The sequence below is a fragment of the Pipistrellus kuhlii genome, unplaced genomic scaffold, assembly GCF_014108245.1.
Source record: "Pipistrellus kuhlii isolate mPipKuh1 unplaced genomic scaffold, mPipKuh1.p scaffold_m20_p_5, whole genome shotgun sequence".
Classification (NCBI taxonomy): Eukaryota; Metazoa; Chordata; class Mammalia; order Chiroptera; family Vespertilionidae; genus Pipistrellus; species Pipistrellus kuhlii.
Genome location: NW_023425551.1, coordinates 16,055,975 through 16,070,365, shown reverse-complemented (window position 1 = coordinate 16,070,365; position 14,391 = coordinate 16,055,975). Strand labels below are relative to the sequence as shown.

Below are 14,391 nucleotides of genomic sequence, written 5' to 3'. Positions count from 1 at the left end.
TCGTGACCGCCACATAGATATGAAGTGATGGTAATGTGTTCTCTTTAAATATATGGAACTTCAAATAAACAGCTCAGCTGTTGGTAGTCATTTTTATGTACAGAGGAAAACATTCCTACTATCTTGATGACAAATGCCACCTTGCATGAGTTGACACCAAGATAAGACATTTATAACAGTCTAAACACACCACTTTTAGAGCTGTTTTCAGCCTATGTTAATAACCAGTGAGCAGTATGGGAATATTTTTCTCTTTCGGTACAAATATAAACTTTATAAAGATTGACATACTCAATTCACAGATCTTCCTCAAAGTTTAACTTGTTAAAGCCTTTAAACCTGGAAAAGCCCAATCATAATTAAAAAACCCACAACACAGGATTACAGATGTTGCCTTTTGAGAATCTCAGAAAAAAATTTGTTTCCATTAACTTTTTTTTATTAAAACTAAAATAAATGAAATTTCAAAATCACTTCTTAAAAAAATCAAGAATAATTTTTAAATTCTTGTGAAGATACTAACGTAACATGGATAAGTCCAATCCTATTCATACGCCTGCTGTTGCCAGTTCCATCAAAGTTTATTCATGATAATAAGAGTCAAATATCTGGTATCCAGACAATGTTCACAGGCTACTTCTGCCTTTAAGAGAAGTAGAAGAGCAGTTTTAGGTTTGGTCTGTCTTTATTCCCAAATTTGAATTGTTACACATTCAAACATGTGCAAGACTCTATAGGAACACTTTCCTACTGCTATGCCGAGGCCACGCGTTTCCCTGAGATGGTCATATCACAGAGGAGTCCCAGTTCTAACTGTGGTCGACAGTTTCCAAACAATGCAATCGTGTGAACAAAGGACTGTGTAAAACAGAAGGTTCTTTCAGAAAGATTTATGATCTGTTTGTGTAATAAAAAATATATGTCAGTCTTCTTGGTTAAAAGTTAGCATATGTGTTTTCAACTTTAAAATGTCTGAAATTGGCTCTTTTCTTTCTTGATAAAAGCTGAGTCCAGTGATGTGTTCAACATCTGTGATCCGAGCTCTGTGTAGTTTTAACAACTCTTCAACCCATGAGGATTCATGCTTCCCATGCTGTGAGGGTAGAAAATAAAGAAGAAAAGTCACTGGAAAACAGTTAGTTCACTTTCCCTACCAGCTTTCCATGTCCCCCATTTTAATCAGCTTTGATTTGTTAGAATAATCCTTGCTCTTGAGTAATTTACTATAATATATACGATGCATGTTTGTTTAATCAGATGTATCAATTTTGGGAAAAGACAAGTATACCTGGATTAGATACTCATTTATTGTATTGGTGCAAGAAATTTCAATGGTATAGGAATAAAAAATGTTGGAAAACAGAAGCAACATGGGACGGTAGAAAGAATGTGGGAATTAGCATAAAGAAACTTGGATTCAAATGCTGGTTCCACTATCACCTTACCAGGTAAATTAAGGCAAGTTATTTAACATCTGAATCCTGATTCTCTTTACCTTGCACCTTTCCTAGAGGGTTGTTTAGAGGATCCAATATAATGATGGATGGGTGCAAATGCACAATACAAACACTAGTTTTTATTAGAATCAGTTATGTACATGTTTGCAATGAAGAAAAGGTTGAGGAAAGTGGTAAAACACAATCATTTCTGGTGAGGTAGTAAAGTCTCAGCTAATATGAGATCAGTAAAGAGTTAAAGACATATGCTCTGCTCTGGCACATGGAAGCAGAGCTGGTAGCTGAAGCAGGTAATAGAGGTGGCAATTGTACATTTATGTTTTAGTGTAAATCCTTCTGAAAAAAGCTCAGAGAAGGACAGATGAAGAAAATATCCAAGGGTTGGTGGGATATGACTGTATTTTAAAGACATCTCTCAATACCTTTAGAACTTTATTATTGGAAACTAGAGGCCCAGTGCATGAACTGAAGGCATCTCTCAGCCCAGCCTACACCCTTTGTAGTCCAGGACCCCTCAGGGGATGTCTAACTGACGGTGGGATCAGGCCTAAACGGGCAGTCGGACATCCTTCTCACAATCCAGGACCACTGGTTCCTAACTGCTTGCCTGCCTACCTGCCTGATCACCCCTAACCACTCACTTGCCTATCTCATCACCCCTAACCACCTCTGCCTGCCTGCCTGATCACCCCTAACCACTCTGCCTGTCTGCCTGATGACCCCTAACCACCTCTGCCTGCTTGCCTGATCACCCCTAACCACTCTGCCTTGGCTCCCACTGACACAGCTTTGTCCAGAAAGACATCCAAAATGATGTCCAGAAAGTCATTCAGATGTCCGGTCTAGTTAGCATATTATACTTTTATTATTATAGTTGATAAATATAGACTTTTCACATAAAAGGGAAATAGACTAATAATTTCCATTTTCTCATTAGCCTCCAATCATCCACTACTCAATACTGCTCAGCCTGCTTCTCTGAAAATGTCTTCCTTCTGGCTCTCAAGATAACAACTCGGACTCAGTAGATTATTTGGCCAGTAGATATTTTCCATCTGTTCCAATGTTTACAGGACTATGTAAAAAGTACACATAAGGCATCTGTTCTCCTAGGCCAATATCCAGCCAATCTTTAGTCATTGTTCATTTGTGTTTAAGATATTGGTACAATAGCTTTTGGAAAAATAGAGATGAAAAAGGAATTCAACACCTAACGCATGGCATTTAAAATCATTTTGGTCAATGTGATGTAAGCCTAAGTCTGTTGATGACTTTTTTTTGGTGTCGGGTCTAGCATTCAGACACAACACCTAGAGAAGTAGAAACCATCTTTAGCCCACATGGGCCACATGCTGAGAACAGTAGCACAGAAAGATAGGAAGGTCTAGGTCCCTAATGGTGTAGCTGACCTGTGCACTGTCCCAAGAGTGTCCACCTCTGGACTTTCTATTATATGAGGCAACTCGTATTTGCTCATCACTGTAACTGGTTCTCTGTTATTTGCTGCAGAACACAACACTAACTGATACCTTTCATGACGGTTTAATCTCTCAAGGAAGAGAAAGCAATGAACAAGGAAATGTTTTGTATGTGTCCAACAGCAGCCACAACACTGACCAGTTAGTAGAGTTAGATGCCCAACGTAAATCCAAATAGCTAGCATCCTGTTATTCTGTACTTAATTCTGAAGAATAAGGGGGGAAAAATAACTTAATGAGAGATGTGTTCTAAAAGGACTGGTCAATTGGTTCTGAAAGTTTATCAGAGAAACAACGCAAGACATATCCTCTTTTATTTTAATGAATGATATAGAGAATGAATGAATTTTATTTGAATTTTATATGATATTCATTAGAATGAATATCATTTTAATGAATGATATAGACATATCCTCATTCATTTTAATGAATGATATAGAGAAAAGCCACTAGGTCAGGAATGGCAAATGAGCCACTGTACTCTACTTAGGGGACCACCACAGAGCACTGTCTGTTTTGTTCACTGCTATGTCCTTAGTTCCTAGAGTATTTGGCAACAAATATTTATTAAAAGAAAGAATAACTGGTCCAAAGAAGGCTTAAATGAATAAGTGAAGGGGTAAATGAACAAGTGACACAGCACTCTCTCCAGCCACGCTCAGACTGGGCCTTGAGATCCTTTTGACCATAGTACTCTACGTGTCAAAACCAATCCCCTGAGACTGGTAGAAAAGCCAAATATATTTGCCAATCTAGGTCTAGACTTACTTTGTAAAATTCAATGGCAAATGAGAAAAAAAAAAAAAAAAAAAAAAAAAAAAAAAAAAAAGAAGAAGAAAAGAAAGAAAGAAAAGAAAAAACCAACGAGGATATCTTAGAAGTACTCTGGAAAAAAAAAATTTTTTTGACTCACCATAAGGAAAAACTTCAAAATTGCTAAAATTTTAATGCAATCTTGATGCTCAAACACTACAGTTTCGATTTTTTAAATGTTGAGAAAATAAAAGAATATAAAACAATTATTTCCAAACATTCAAATGACAACAGAATAAGAAAAGAGAATTAAGAACAAACATGATTTTTATAATAAAGTCATATATAGGAAATTAATTTGAAATGTTGCCTAACCAGATCCCTCTGTAGATATGTCTTTTTAGAGGATCAAATTTAAAATCTTCCTGTAATTTCAAAGTATATTCAAGTTATGTTCTCTCCCACAATAATGTTAGATATAAGGCACAGCTAGATATATTTTCAATGTTTAAAGTAAATTAACAAAGGCTACTTACCACACAGCTCTCACTGTTATCTGTTCTGTGAGGCAAAATGAAAGCTAAGGTATCTAAGTTTTCACACTGTGAGGGAGTCTGGGATATATTTTTACAACTTGTTAGCACAATGAAGAAGTGAGTTGGTATCAGAATTTCTTGATTACGGATGAGTCTGCTGTTTCTGTAAAACAAGATAATATTCACTTTAAGAAAGAAATAACAATATTCAATAATGAATATTTCAGTAAAGCATTTTTTCAGCCCTGACCGATGTTGCTCAGTGAATAGAGTGTTGGCCTGCAGATTGAAGTGTCCCGGGTTCAATTTTGGTCAAGGGCATGTACCATGATTGCAGGCACATCTCCAGTAGGGAGTGTGCAAGAGGCAGCTGATCGATGTTTCTCTCTCATCAATGTTTCTAAGTCTCTATTACTCTCCTTTCCTCTCTGTAAAAAAATCAATAAAATATATTTTGAAAGCATTTTTTTCATACAATATTTCTAAAAATCAAATTCAGTTAAATAAGTAAATATATTATAAGAAGTCAGTAATCATAATACTTCAACTTATTTTGCCAGGTTGAGAAAGTAAGAACTAGAAGACAGTTAGATAAACTCAACCCAAATAATTTTTATTTTCTATAGAAATTTATTGAATTTGGAATTTTTAAAATTCTACCATAACACACTAGAATTGAGACACAAATGTTTTTTAATACCTACAACTAAGATACAAAAACAATAGTCTTTTAAACTCTGTGTAGTTGTGGATAGACAGTGGACAGAGAGAGAGAACTGGGTTGAGATTTTTTAATTCCGACTCCTTCAGAGAAACCACATTGCTGTGAATTCTTTGTTTTAACTGGATTCTTTTTCTGCACCAAAACTTATATTTTTTTCATTGCAGCATATTCTCAAAGATACTCCAAGTAACACCTTTGCCTCGCCTTAATTCTGTTTCCTTTGGTCAGGAAGCTAGTCTGCTTTGTTTTGTTTTTTCAGCATCTTTCAAAATTTCAGGTAATGGTATCATTGTTTTCAAATACAATTTTATGTAGAACCATAATATATAAAATACATTAAACCAGAGAGCTCTGGCCCGACTGGTGTGTCTCAGTGGTTAAGCTTCAACCTATGAGCTAGGAGGTCACCATTCAAATCGAAGTCAGGGCACATGCCTAGGTTGCAGGCTTGATTCCCAGTAGGGGACATGCAGGAGGCAGCCAATCAATGATTCTCTCTCATCATTGATATTTCTTTTTCTCTTTCTTTCTCTCTTCTCTGAAATTGATAAAAACATACTAAATAAACAAACAAACCAACAAACAAACCAGAGAGCTCTGATTAAAGCTATGAATGGGAAAGGTATGAAGTTGTTTTCTTTACCCATTTTATTGCTGTGACTTATGAGGCAGTTACAGGATACCTTGATGCCTCAAGAGATATTAGTAAGAAATTGTGATTTTATAAATTAATATGTATATATACAGTAATCCCTAAATCAGCCTGCAGGAGACATTCTTAGATAAGACCTTAATCTCAACAGATTGTTTAGTCCCTTTTTCTCATAGCCTTAATAGCAAAATTAGTCCATAAAATCTTCGAATTACTGTTTAGTAAAGATCAATTCATCTCTAAAATGTTCTCCACCTCTCCTTGATAGAAACAGACTTGCTGATGTTTCCTCAAAGTGATCACTCTATCCTTCCCCTCCAGCCAGAGTTGGGTAAAAGCTATGACATTCACCTCTGCCTACAGCTTTATTACCCTGCTGATTCCTAGACTCAAGATGCCTTTAGCTGCACCATATGGTTCTTTTATCTTCTAACTGGAAGTATGTAATTAAGATAATATCCTAGCTCAGTGGTCGGCAAACTGTGGCTCAAGAGCCACAGGCAGCTCTTTGGCTCCTTGAGTGTGGCTCTTCACAAAATACCACATGTGGGAGCACACGTATAATGCAATTGAAACTTCGTGGCCCGTGCAAAAAATTCAGTTTTTGGCTCTCAAAAAAAATTTCAATCATTGCACTGTTGATATTTGGCTCTGTTGACTAATGAGTTTGCCGACCACTATCCTAGCTACACATAGAACTTTTAAACACTGATGATCTCTTCTTAGTATTGAATCTGAGCTCAAGAATTACTCATCTGACCTCAGTGGTGGAGGAAGTTTTTCCACCAGCTAAAAAAGGTTGCATGCCCAGAGCCAGTTTGACTCAGTGGTTGAGTATCAGCATGGGAACCAGGATATCAAGGTTTGATTCCCAGTCAGGGCACATGTCCAGGTTGCGGGCTTGATTCAGTACCGAGAGTGCAGGAGGCAGCCAATCAATGATTCTCTCTCATCATTGGTTTCTATCTCTCTCTCTCTCTTTTCCTCTGAAATCAGTAAAAATATATTTTTAAATGTTTTACTGAACACTGAGCAAAACATTAAACCTACTCAGATATTTCTCAGGGCTTAAACCTAAACCTACTTTAAGCCTACTCAGGGCTTCCAATGTCAAGAACATAAATCTGAATCGTAAAGGTTCTGCTGACTCATCCAGAAGATTGTCCCACTCGACAGCTGCTGTTAAGATTAATAAAATATGTTCTTACTGTTTTAGAGTCTCTGAGGCATCGTAATGTCCATCGTAGTCAGAGTCAAACACAGGACCACTGACAACATTGACGCCGTTTCTTTCCTCAGCATACCTTGGCAGTAGGGTGCCGTGAAAGTAGTGCCATATCACTGAAACAAGGACAGTGCAGGTTCAAAAAAATAAATAAATAAAAAACAAGAGCCACACTGTCATGTAAAATAGATCCAATGCCATGATTCAAAACTAGCATTTGTAGTAATTAGAGATAAAAGTCAAGTTTGGCTTCAGTCTTAGTGTGAGGCCAAAAACTGACTGTTCAACTTTGGCCTTTGGCCTTTGGAAAGACTAATACACAAATGTTGCATCCAACTCTATTTCAGCCTTCCCTGGGCCTGGCAGCACCATGAACTTGTGGTCACATGTCATCACAAAGCATTAATAAGAAGTGACCAACAGGAACAAGACAGGTTATTCAGATTTATTCTCAATATCTGAATATTACCTTTGAAATATTCACAAATATTCTAGATGTAAATTAGAATAAAAATCTATTTGTAAGCTCTATATTTTGAATTCCCTATGTCACTTGAAGTACATTTATTTTTGTAAGAGTCAAATGCTGCAATAATCAATCATAATGTAAAATCTATTCATTTTGAGATTTAAAAAGAAAAAAAAATTATCAGGAACTTCCAAATACTGACAGACTAAAAGTTAATAGACAATGTTAGCTTGGTAACTTAGAAAAAAACATTACATACTTTTATCACCAAAAACGTTTATAAACATTTAAGGAGAGAGCAGAATAATTATATTGGGATAAACCATAATTCTGATAAAAAATTTTATTTATTAGAATTCTCAATATCAAACAAACCAATAAAAATGTATTTGATATTTAGTAATTTCATTTAGAGCAGGTCTTATCACATAAATTATATATATATATATACACACACACACACACACACAGAAATCCATTGAAATTATGAAATATAGAGTTAAAAATTTTTACCTTGAAAACTTGGGTACATTGGTACTATGTTAGTGGTAAGCAATGCTTCATAATATATTTTATTTGAACCTTTGTTTAGTTCTACAAAGAGAATAAAAAGAACATCTATTTCATTCTTCACAAATAACATTGGAAATTACACTTTCTCATAGGATGTATTTTTAAAAAAATAATAAACTGAGTATTATCCCAAACTCGTAAAACTTTCCCAGGTAGTAGTTCAAGGGAGAAATCCAATGCATTTGGTTAAGTCCCTCAACAAAATAAAAATATTCAGATATGTTCTTCTTCAAAGGAAAAAAAACTTTACAAAAACGTTAATAAAAAGAGCCCCAAATTAAACATTTTCATATTTTACCTTATTTGTCTTATTTTAACTAAAGCATATTGTGTTGACAATTTTCTGTCCTTAAACTCTTTCATGGTGAAAAGAAAAAAAACACAATATCTGGCTTCAGAACAACATCTACCAGAAAAAACATCACAGATGTCTGCCTGGAAATGCTGTACAAGGCTTCTTTGTATGGGTTCTCAGCTGGGACCTGGTCTATTTTTATAATGCAATGGCCAGGTTCTGAATTCAGACACTTACTTCTGGGACTGGACTGGGTATTAAGGGTATTAGAACACCAAGAGCCTTCTGAGTTTTGCCTCTTTAGGGCAACCTCAAAATGTGTTCTCACATACAAATCTGTCCCTTTTAAAAACGGAACATTTTAACTTAAAAAGAAAAAGCCACCCCTAGGGGCTATGTATTGGTGAGAGAGCAATAGCATTTAAGCTCTACCTTTACCTAATTCTTTGACGAATTACGTTTTTGACTTCAAACAACAAAATGATACCTCCTTCCAAAAAATTCAGGTGCATTTTTCTGACCTCACAGATTTCTCAAATTCTGGTTAAAAGAAATGCATTAAAGTGAAGAATGCCTTACCTACAGTATCTGCACTAAACCAACTATCCTTTCAATCAAAAATAAAGCTTTCTAAATTTTACGTTTGAGACCTAGTATTAAAAATTTCCCTAGTAATTGTATTTCTCACTCACAATTTTCGTCAATCAATAAATATGATGATATACATTGTCCCACAAGAAAAAAAAGGAAGAGAGAAAGAGGATTGGGGAAGAGGAGGTCAGGGAAGAAGAAACTTACGTGGTGGAGAGAGGAACCCATAACTTATTTTAGCATTATTTTTATAAAATGAGCATTTATGGACAGGACTAAGGGAAATTCGAATATCCTCAAAAAGGCAGTTGGAAAAGTCTTCTGTAGAGAAACTGTCCTGAAGATCAAAATGAAAAGCACCATCAGGTATCAGGTATGTAAAAGGGAAGGAGATTACTTTCTAAATAGTTAAAAGTGAACTACAACATAAAATTACGGAGCTCTCGCTGTCTATGTCTTTCATCAGTTTTCTTCCATTTCCTACTACGTATTCATCTCTTTTCTATCTGAAGTGCAAAACTCTTTTCAAATTAAGGACATTAATCATTTGTCATTTATGTGCCAATAGTTCCTTCCTATGGTGTGCTAATTTTGTTGATAATAAGAGTTTGTCTGTTTTTTACTCGAATTCAAACTTTTATATAGGGAGTTGCTGATTTGTAGAAATTCAAGACAATCTTCCAAACTCAGTTACACAACCAAGAGTCTGGGGTGGGTGAGTGTGAAAAACCACTGCACAGCAATGTAATGTGAAAACCTCAAGAGAAGTTTTGCAGTTTTGTTTGCATAAGAAAGCTGATAATTTAAACAATCAAAACACCGCCGTTGAGGTATTAAACAACAATAGATGGATAGGGACCCACAAAACTGTGTATAATGCTACATAGTACAAGTCAAGTTTAAAAAAAAACATGAAGAGTGTTTATGTGTTTGAATATAGTCTTCAAAATGTATGTATTTTTAATGCAAGTTTAAGGTGGAAATTTTATGTAAATATCTGAATGTTGTGTATATTTTTAAACACAGAAATTTATATATATATATAAATTTCTGTGTTTAAAGGTATACAAATATATATATATATATATATATATATATATATATATATATATATATATATATTTGTATACCCTTATATTTTTACTTGGCACTCTCAGTGATATCAACAATAGTTTTATTTTTTAAGTTCAACTCATCTAAGCTCTCTATCTTTTAAGGACATCACACAGCTTGCCAGTTACTTGGAGTTTCTGAAAAGCTGGTCAGTCTAGTTTAAAACTTCCATCCCAAGTAAGATCTAAATCTCATCTCCACCCTTGTTCTCTCTTTCAAAGCCCATCTCTTCTTATTTTTCTTTCCACCACAGCCCTTAGGAGTGAGGAGGAATGGTGGTCTTATTCTGGGACATTTTTCCTCATTCCTCTCAAGGCCTAACTCCTCTGGTTTGGGGGTGAATGGGACCCCCAGCCTCTTCCTAGTTTGGTTCAGGGGTGCTCCTGTGGATGGGTGGTATATGCAAGGAGGCGACTGAGCCTTCTCCATCAGTGAGAATCTGCTAAGAGTTGAGCGGTTGAGGGAAATCTGTGTGCCCACATACTATGCATTTAGAGATGAATAACTGTGACTGATTGTAAAAATGATTTCATAAAATTATAAAGTAAAATTGTAAAGTATTTAAATCAAAGACAAGAGAGAAGCCTTTACTGCACATCCTTCATTTCACAGAAAAAGAAATATTTTCCAAGTGTCAATGTCACCAGTTAGTTACTGGCAGAGCTGGAGCCTAATTTTTTTAACTCCAATTCAGTGACCTAATTTGAGAAGTGATTATGGAGCCAAGATTAACAGTGAGAAATAATGCTCTCAATGTTTTGCTTAATGATAACTTGAAGTAATCACACAGAACCACATGGGTTGTAAATACTTGCATTTCGGTTCACGGTGTAGGATGACCAGAGGGGCATCTGGATGTCATGGCTGTAACCACTCACGAACTGGTGCTGGTAGAGCAGACAGACAGTGCCGCTCTTCTGGAGAACTCTGGGTCTTCCGTAGGGTAAAGTGCCACGTTTAATAACCTTCTCTTGGGTCACAGGAGGAAAACAAAACCACCTTTTTAAACGTACTGAGAGTGTAATACATGATAATATATATGATACACTCATCTAATTCTTTCCCCTACTTAAAATATTGAAACAATATATTTTTTTTTTAACAAAAAACTAAAAGAACAGCACCAACTGAAACCGGTTTGGCTCAGTGGATAGAGCGTTGGCCTGTGGACTGAAAGGTCCCAGGTTCGATTCTGGTCAAGGGCATGTACATTGGTTGCGAGCACATCCCCGGTAGGGAGTGTGCAAGAGGCAGCTGCTTGATGTTTCTCTCTCATCGACGTTTCTAGCTCTCTATCCCTCTCCCTTCTTCTCTGTAAAAAATCAATAAAATATATTTTTTAAAAATTCTTTAACATTATTTCAATTACTTCTTGTACTCTAGAAAAAAAAAATGCATGTACTCGGAAAGCAAAAGTGCAGACCTGAAATTATGAGACTAAACTGAGTGAATCAATAATAGTATATACTGTTTATTGCCCTTTTCCCAAGTGCAATGTGCTTTGTAGAATTCTTTGTAGACACCATCTAATTTAATTATTAAATAGCCCTATAAATTAAGGTTATATAACCATTAATAGATGAGAAAGTAAATACTTTTTTCCATGACATACAATTTCTAAGCTCATGTTCAAACCCAGTTCTAACCAATTCCAACGTGTCATTATTTACAATACTTTAACACCTTGGGATCACCAAAGGTTTCTCTACCCTGAACATTTATAGAATTTCATGCAGGTAAGTTCAAGTAAAGAATCATGCAGAATTCACCTTTTATTCCCCAGCAGGAAAATAACATGAGACAAGTAACTTAATCTATTAGAGACTCTGTCAAGGGTATCAGACACTGCATATCCATCCAAGTCACAACTAACAAATTTCATCAGATGTCTGCATAGTCTTAATTTTCATTCACAGGTTATGAAGAAATAACTTTAGATAAGTGATTCAATTTGTACTCTCTTGTAATTAACTAAGAACCCAGTGAAATAGACATTTAACATGTATTTTAAATGGAAATTGGAATGTTTATTATCCTCTATAATAAAAGGGTAATATGCAAATAGACCAAACAGTAGAACAACTGAACAACAATCAAAGCGTAATATGCTAAATGATATGTTAAGGCTGCTCAACCATTTGCCACGATGTACACCAACCACCAAGGGGTAGTCAACTGGTCAACCAGTCACTAGAATGTGCACCGACTACCAGGGGGCAGATGCTCCGACCTGTAGGTTAGCTTACTGCTAGGATCCGGCCGATCAGGACTGTGTGAGATGGGCCAGACACACACCGATCATGCACCAGTGGGGCCCCTCAGCCTGGCCTGCACCCTCTCGCAATCTGGGCCCCCTGGGGAATGTTGGAGAGCAGGTTTCAGCCCAATCCCACAGGCTACTCCACTTGGGAGGGCACCAGACACAGGGCTCATGGCTGGTGATGCTGCTGTGGCAGTGTGAGCCTCTCCCGATCTGGACTGATTGGGCATGAGCCTACAGCAGGCACAGTGGGGCCAGGATGAGTGGGAGTGGCAGGTAGGAGCTGCAGGCAGCCTTGGACTGAAGGCTTCAGCCCGATCCCTGTAGGCCACCCAGAGGGACCCCATCTGTGCACAAATTCATGCAACGGGCCTCTAGTAAACCTATAAAAATCTTCAAAATCTCAAAATATCTCTACTATGTTCACAAAGAGTGATTCAGTTTCCACTAAATATACTGCATACTGTTTCCACTATAAATATCCCTTCTTTCTTTATGACTAACAGTCTAGACTTCAAGCAAAAAAATCTCTATATTTTATATCAGGTGATCTTCCACTACTCCCTTTATTTTATTGGTTATTCTAAAAATTGCCACCAAACAAGTTCTCTGTGGTTCACGCTATTGAGAAAAAGCCTGCTTCCCTATTCCAAGTTGAAGAGTAAACATGCCTTACCTTCTGCCATGGTCAGATTCAACTGTGTCTGAAAATCCATGACTGGAAACATCTATAAAGTTAATAATACTATTTTTAAGGAATGACAGACATGTTTTAATTTTGTAATAAAAAACATCTATAGATTAATTATTCTTTTTTTTTAATAATATTTTATTGATTTTTTGCAGAGAGGAAATGAGAGGGACAGAGAGCTAGAAACATCGATGAGAGAGAAACATCGACCAGCTGCCTCCTGCACACCCCCCACTGGGGATGTGCCCGCAACCAATGTACATGCCCTTGACCGGAATCGAACCTGGGACCTTTCAGTCCGCAGACCAACGCTCTATCCACTGAGCCAAACCGGTTTCGGCTATAGATTAATTATTCCATTGTGGAACAAAGATATAATTTAAAACCATCTTGGACAAGTCAAAATTATTTTTGTTACGTTGAGGAAAAAGAGATAAAGATGATAGTTGCAAAAAGACAAGATGGTTAGCACAAGCACACTATTAATTGAAAGATAAGAATATAATTGCTACTTTAAAATTCTTAGCACTACTCCTCAGTCTTTCTAAAAGCCTAAAATAAAATAGAAAGAACAAATTCAACTACTCCCCAAATTTCTATCTTTAGGGATCTAATCAATTTTGCTCATAAGCTGTCACATATTTTCATTCTTTTATGGCAACTATATGTTAAAGTTGGAAAAAACTGGAACAGTGTCATATATATCCATTTTGTACCCAAAAAAGAGATATTTTTCCCCTAAGATTAAAATAGGTGGGGATGTACTCTATAAAAGGAATATGGTAACTGGTTTATAATCAAGACCTAACTGCTAGGATAATAGGACTCAGTTCAACTTCCCCCAAAACTGCAAGTCAAGTCACAACACCCAGGAATAAAAATAGAGGCAAAAGTAAGGTAGAGGAAAAATAAATAATAAAAAGTCTGCATGTGTCATTAGAATTAGAAATAAATATTATTTTTACTCTCACTCATAAATTTTAATTCGATCATTAAGTCTTTCCACAGCACAGGCTATGCAGAAAGTGCTATGAAAACATACACACTGGTCTCAGCCTCTCAACAACACTTACCGAGGGATCACACGAGCAGCCAAGGTTATTGCTGGGGGTCCTTGTGAAGGGGCATTGCACGGGGGGGCGGACTTCTTTGGGATGCTTTGGGGTGTAAACAGGATTCTTCAGGAGGTGGTTCAGACTTCCATGAGTTCCATTATTAGAAGCAGGTGTCAAATTCAGTAAATCTGCATAATTCCAAGATTGGTGAAGATTACTTAAAAGTTCCTAAATCAAATAAATAGTAGACTTATACTATGATTTATATTATTTAAAACCATGTCTATATGAATCCTTAATTCTTTACCTAAAATATAATAGAACTCTAAAATCCTCTTGGAATTTTGAGTATTTTTAAATATGTTAGTCTTTATGCTGTACTTCTCTATAATTTTTTTCTGATTTTAATGTTTGTAATAACTATAGTTAGCATATGTTGAATGCTTATTATATGCCAATCACCATGCTAATATATTTTTCTTAATCCTCCAAACATTTTAATAAGATATTGTCAATATT

The 14,391-nt window shown here is 36.0% G+C and overlaps 1 protein-coding gene across 1 annotated transcript in view; it reads right to left on the bottom strand.

Annotated features, from left to right (window-relative positions):
* Window positions 1–257: 257 nt before the first annotated feature.
* ENPP1 (ectonucleotide pyrophosphatase/phosphodiesterase 1) overlaps window positions 258–14,391 on the bottom strand; it is a 61,290-nt gene continuing 47,156 nt past the window's right edge. Inside the window, exons 18-25 of the mRNA XM_036414273.2 lie at window positions 13,891–14,060; window positions 12,803–12,854; window positions 10,682–10,836; window positions 8,961–9,090; window positions 7,808–7,888; window positions 6,809–6,941; window positions 4,225–4,387; window positions 258–1,093 (exon numbers count right to left, since the gene is read on the bottom strand). Coding sequence (XP_036270166.1) covers window positions 923–1,093; window positions 4,225–4,387; window positions 6,809–6,941; window positions 7,808–7,888; window positions 8,961–9,090; window positions 10,682–10,836; window positions 12,803–12,854; window positions 13,891–14,060 — 1,055 coding nt within the window. The 3' untranslated portion in view covers window positions 258–922. The remainder of the gene's footprint in view (window positions 1,094–4,224; window positions 4,388–6,808; window positions 6,942–7,807; window positions 7,889–8,960; window positions 9,091–10,681; window positions 10,837–12,802; window positions 12,855–13,890; window positions 14,061–14,391) is intronic.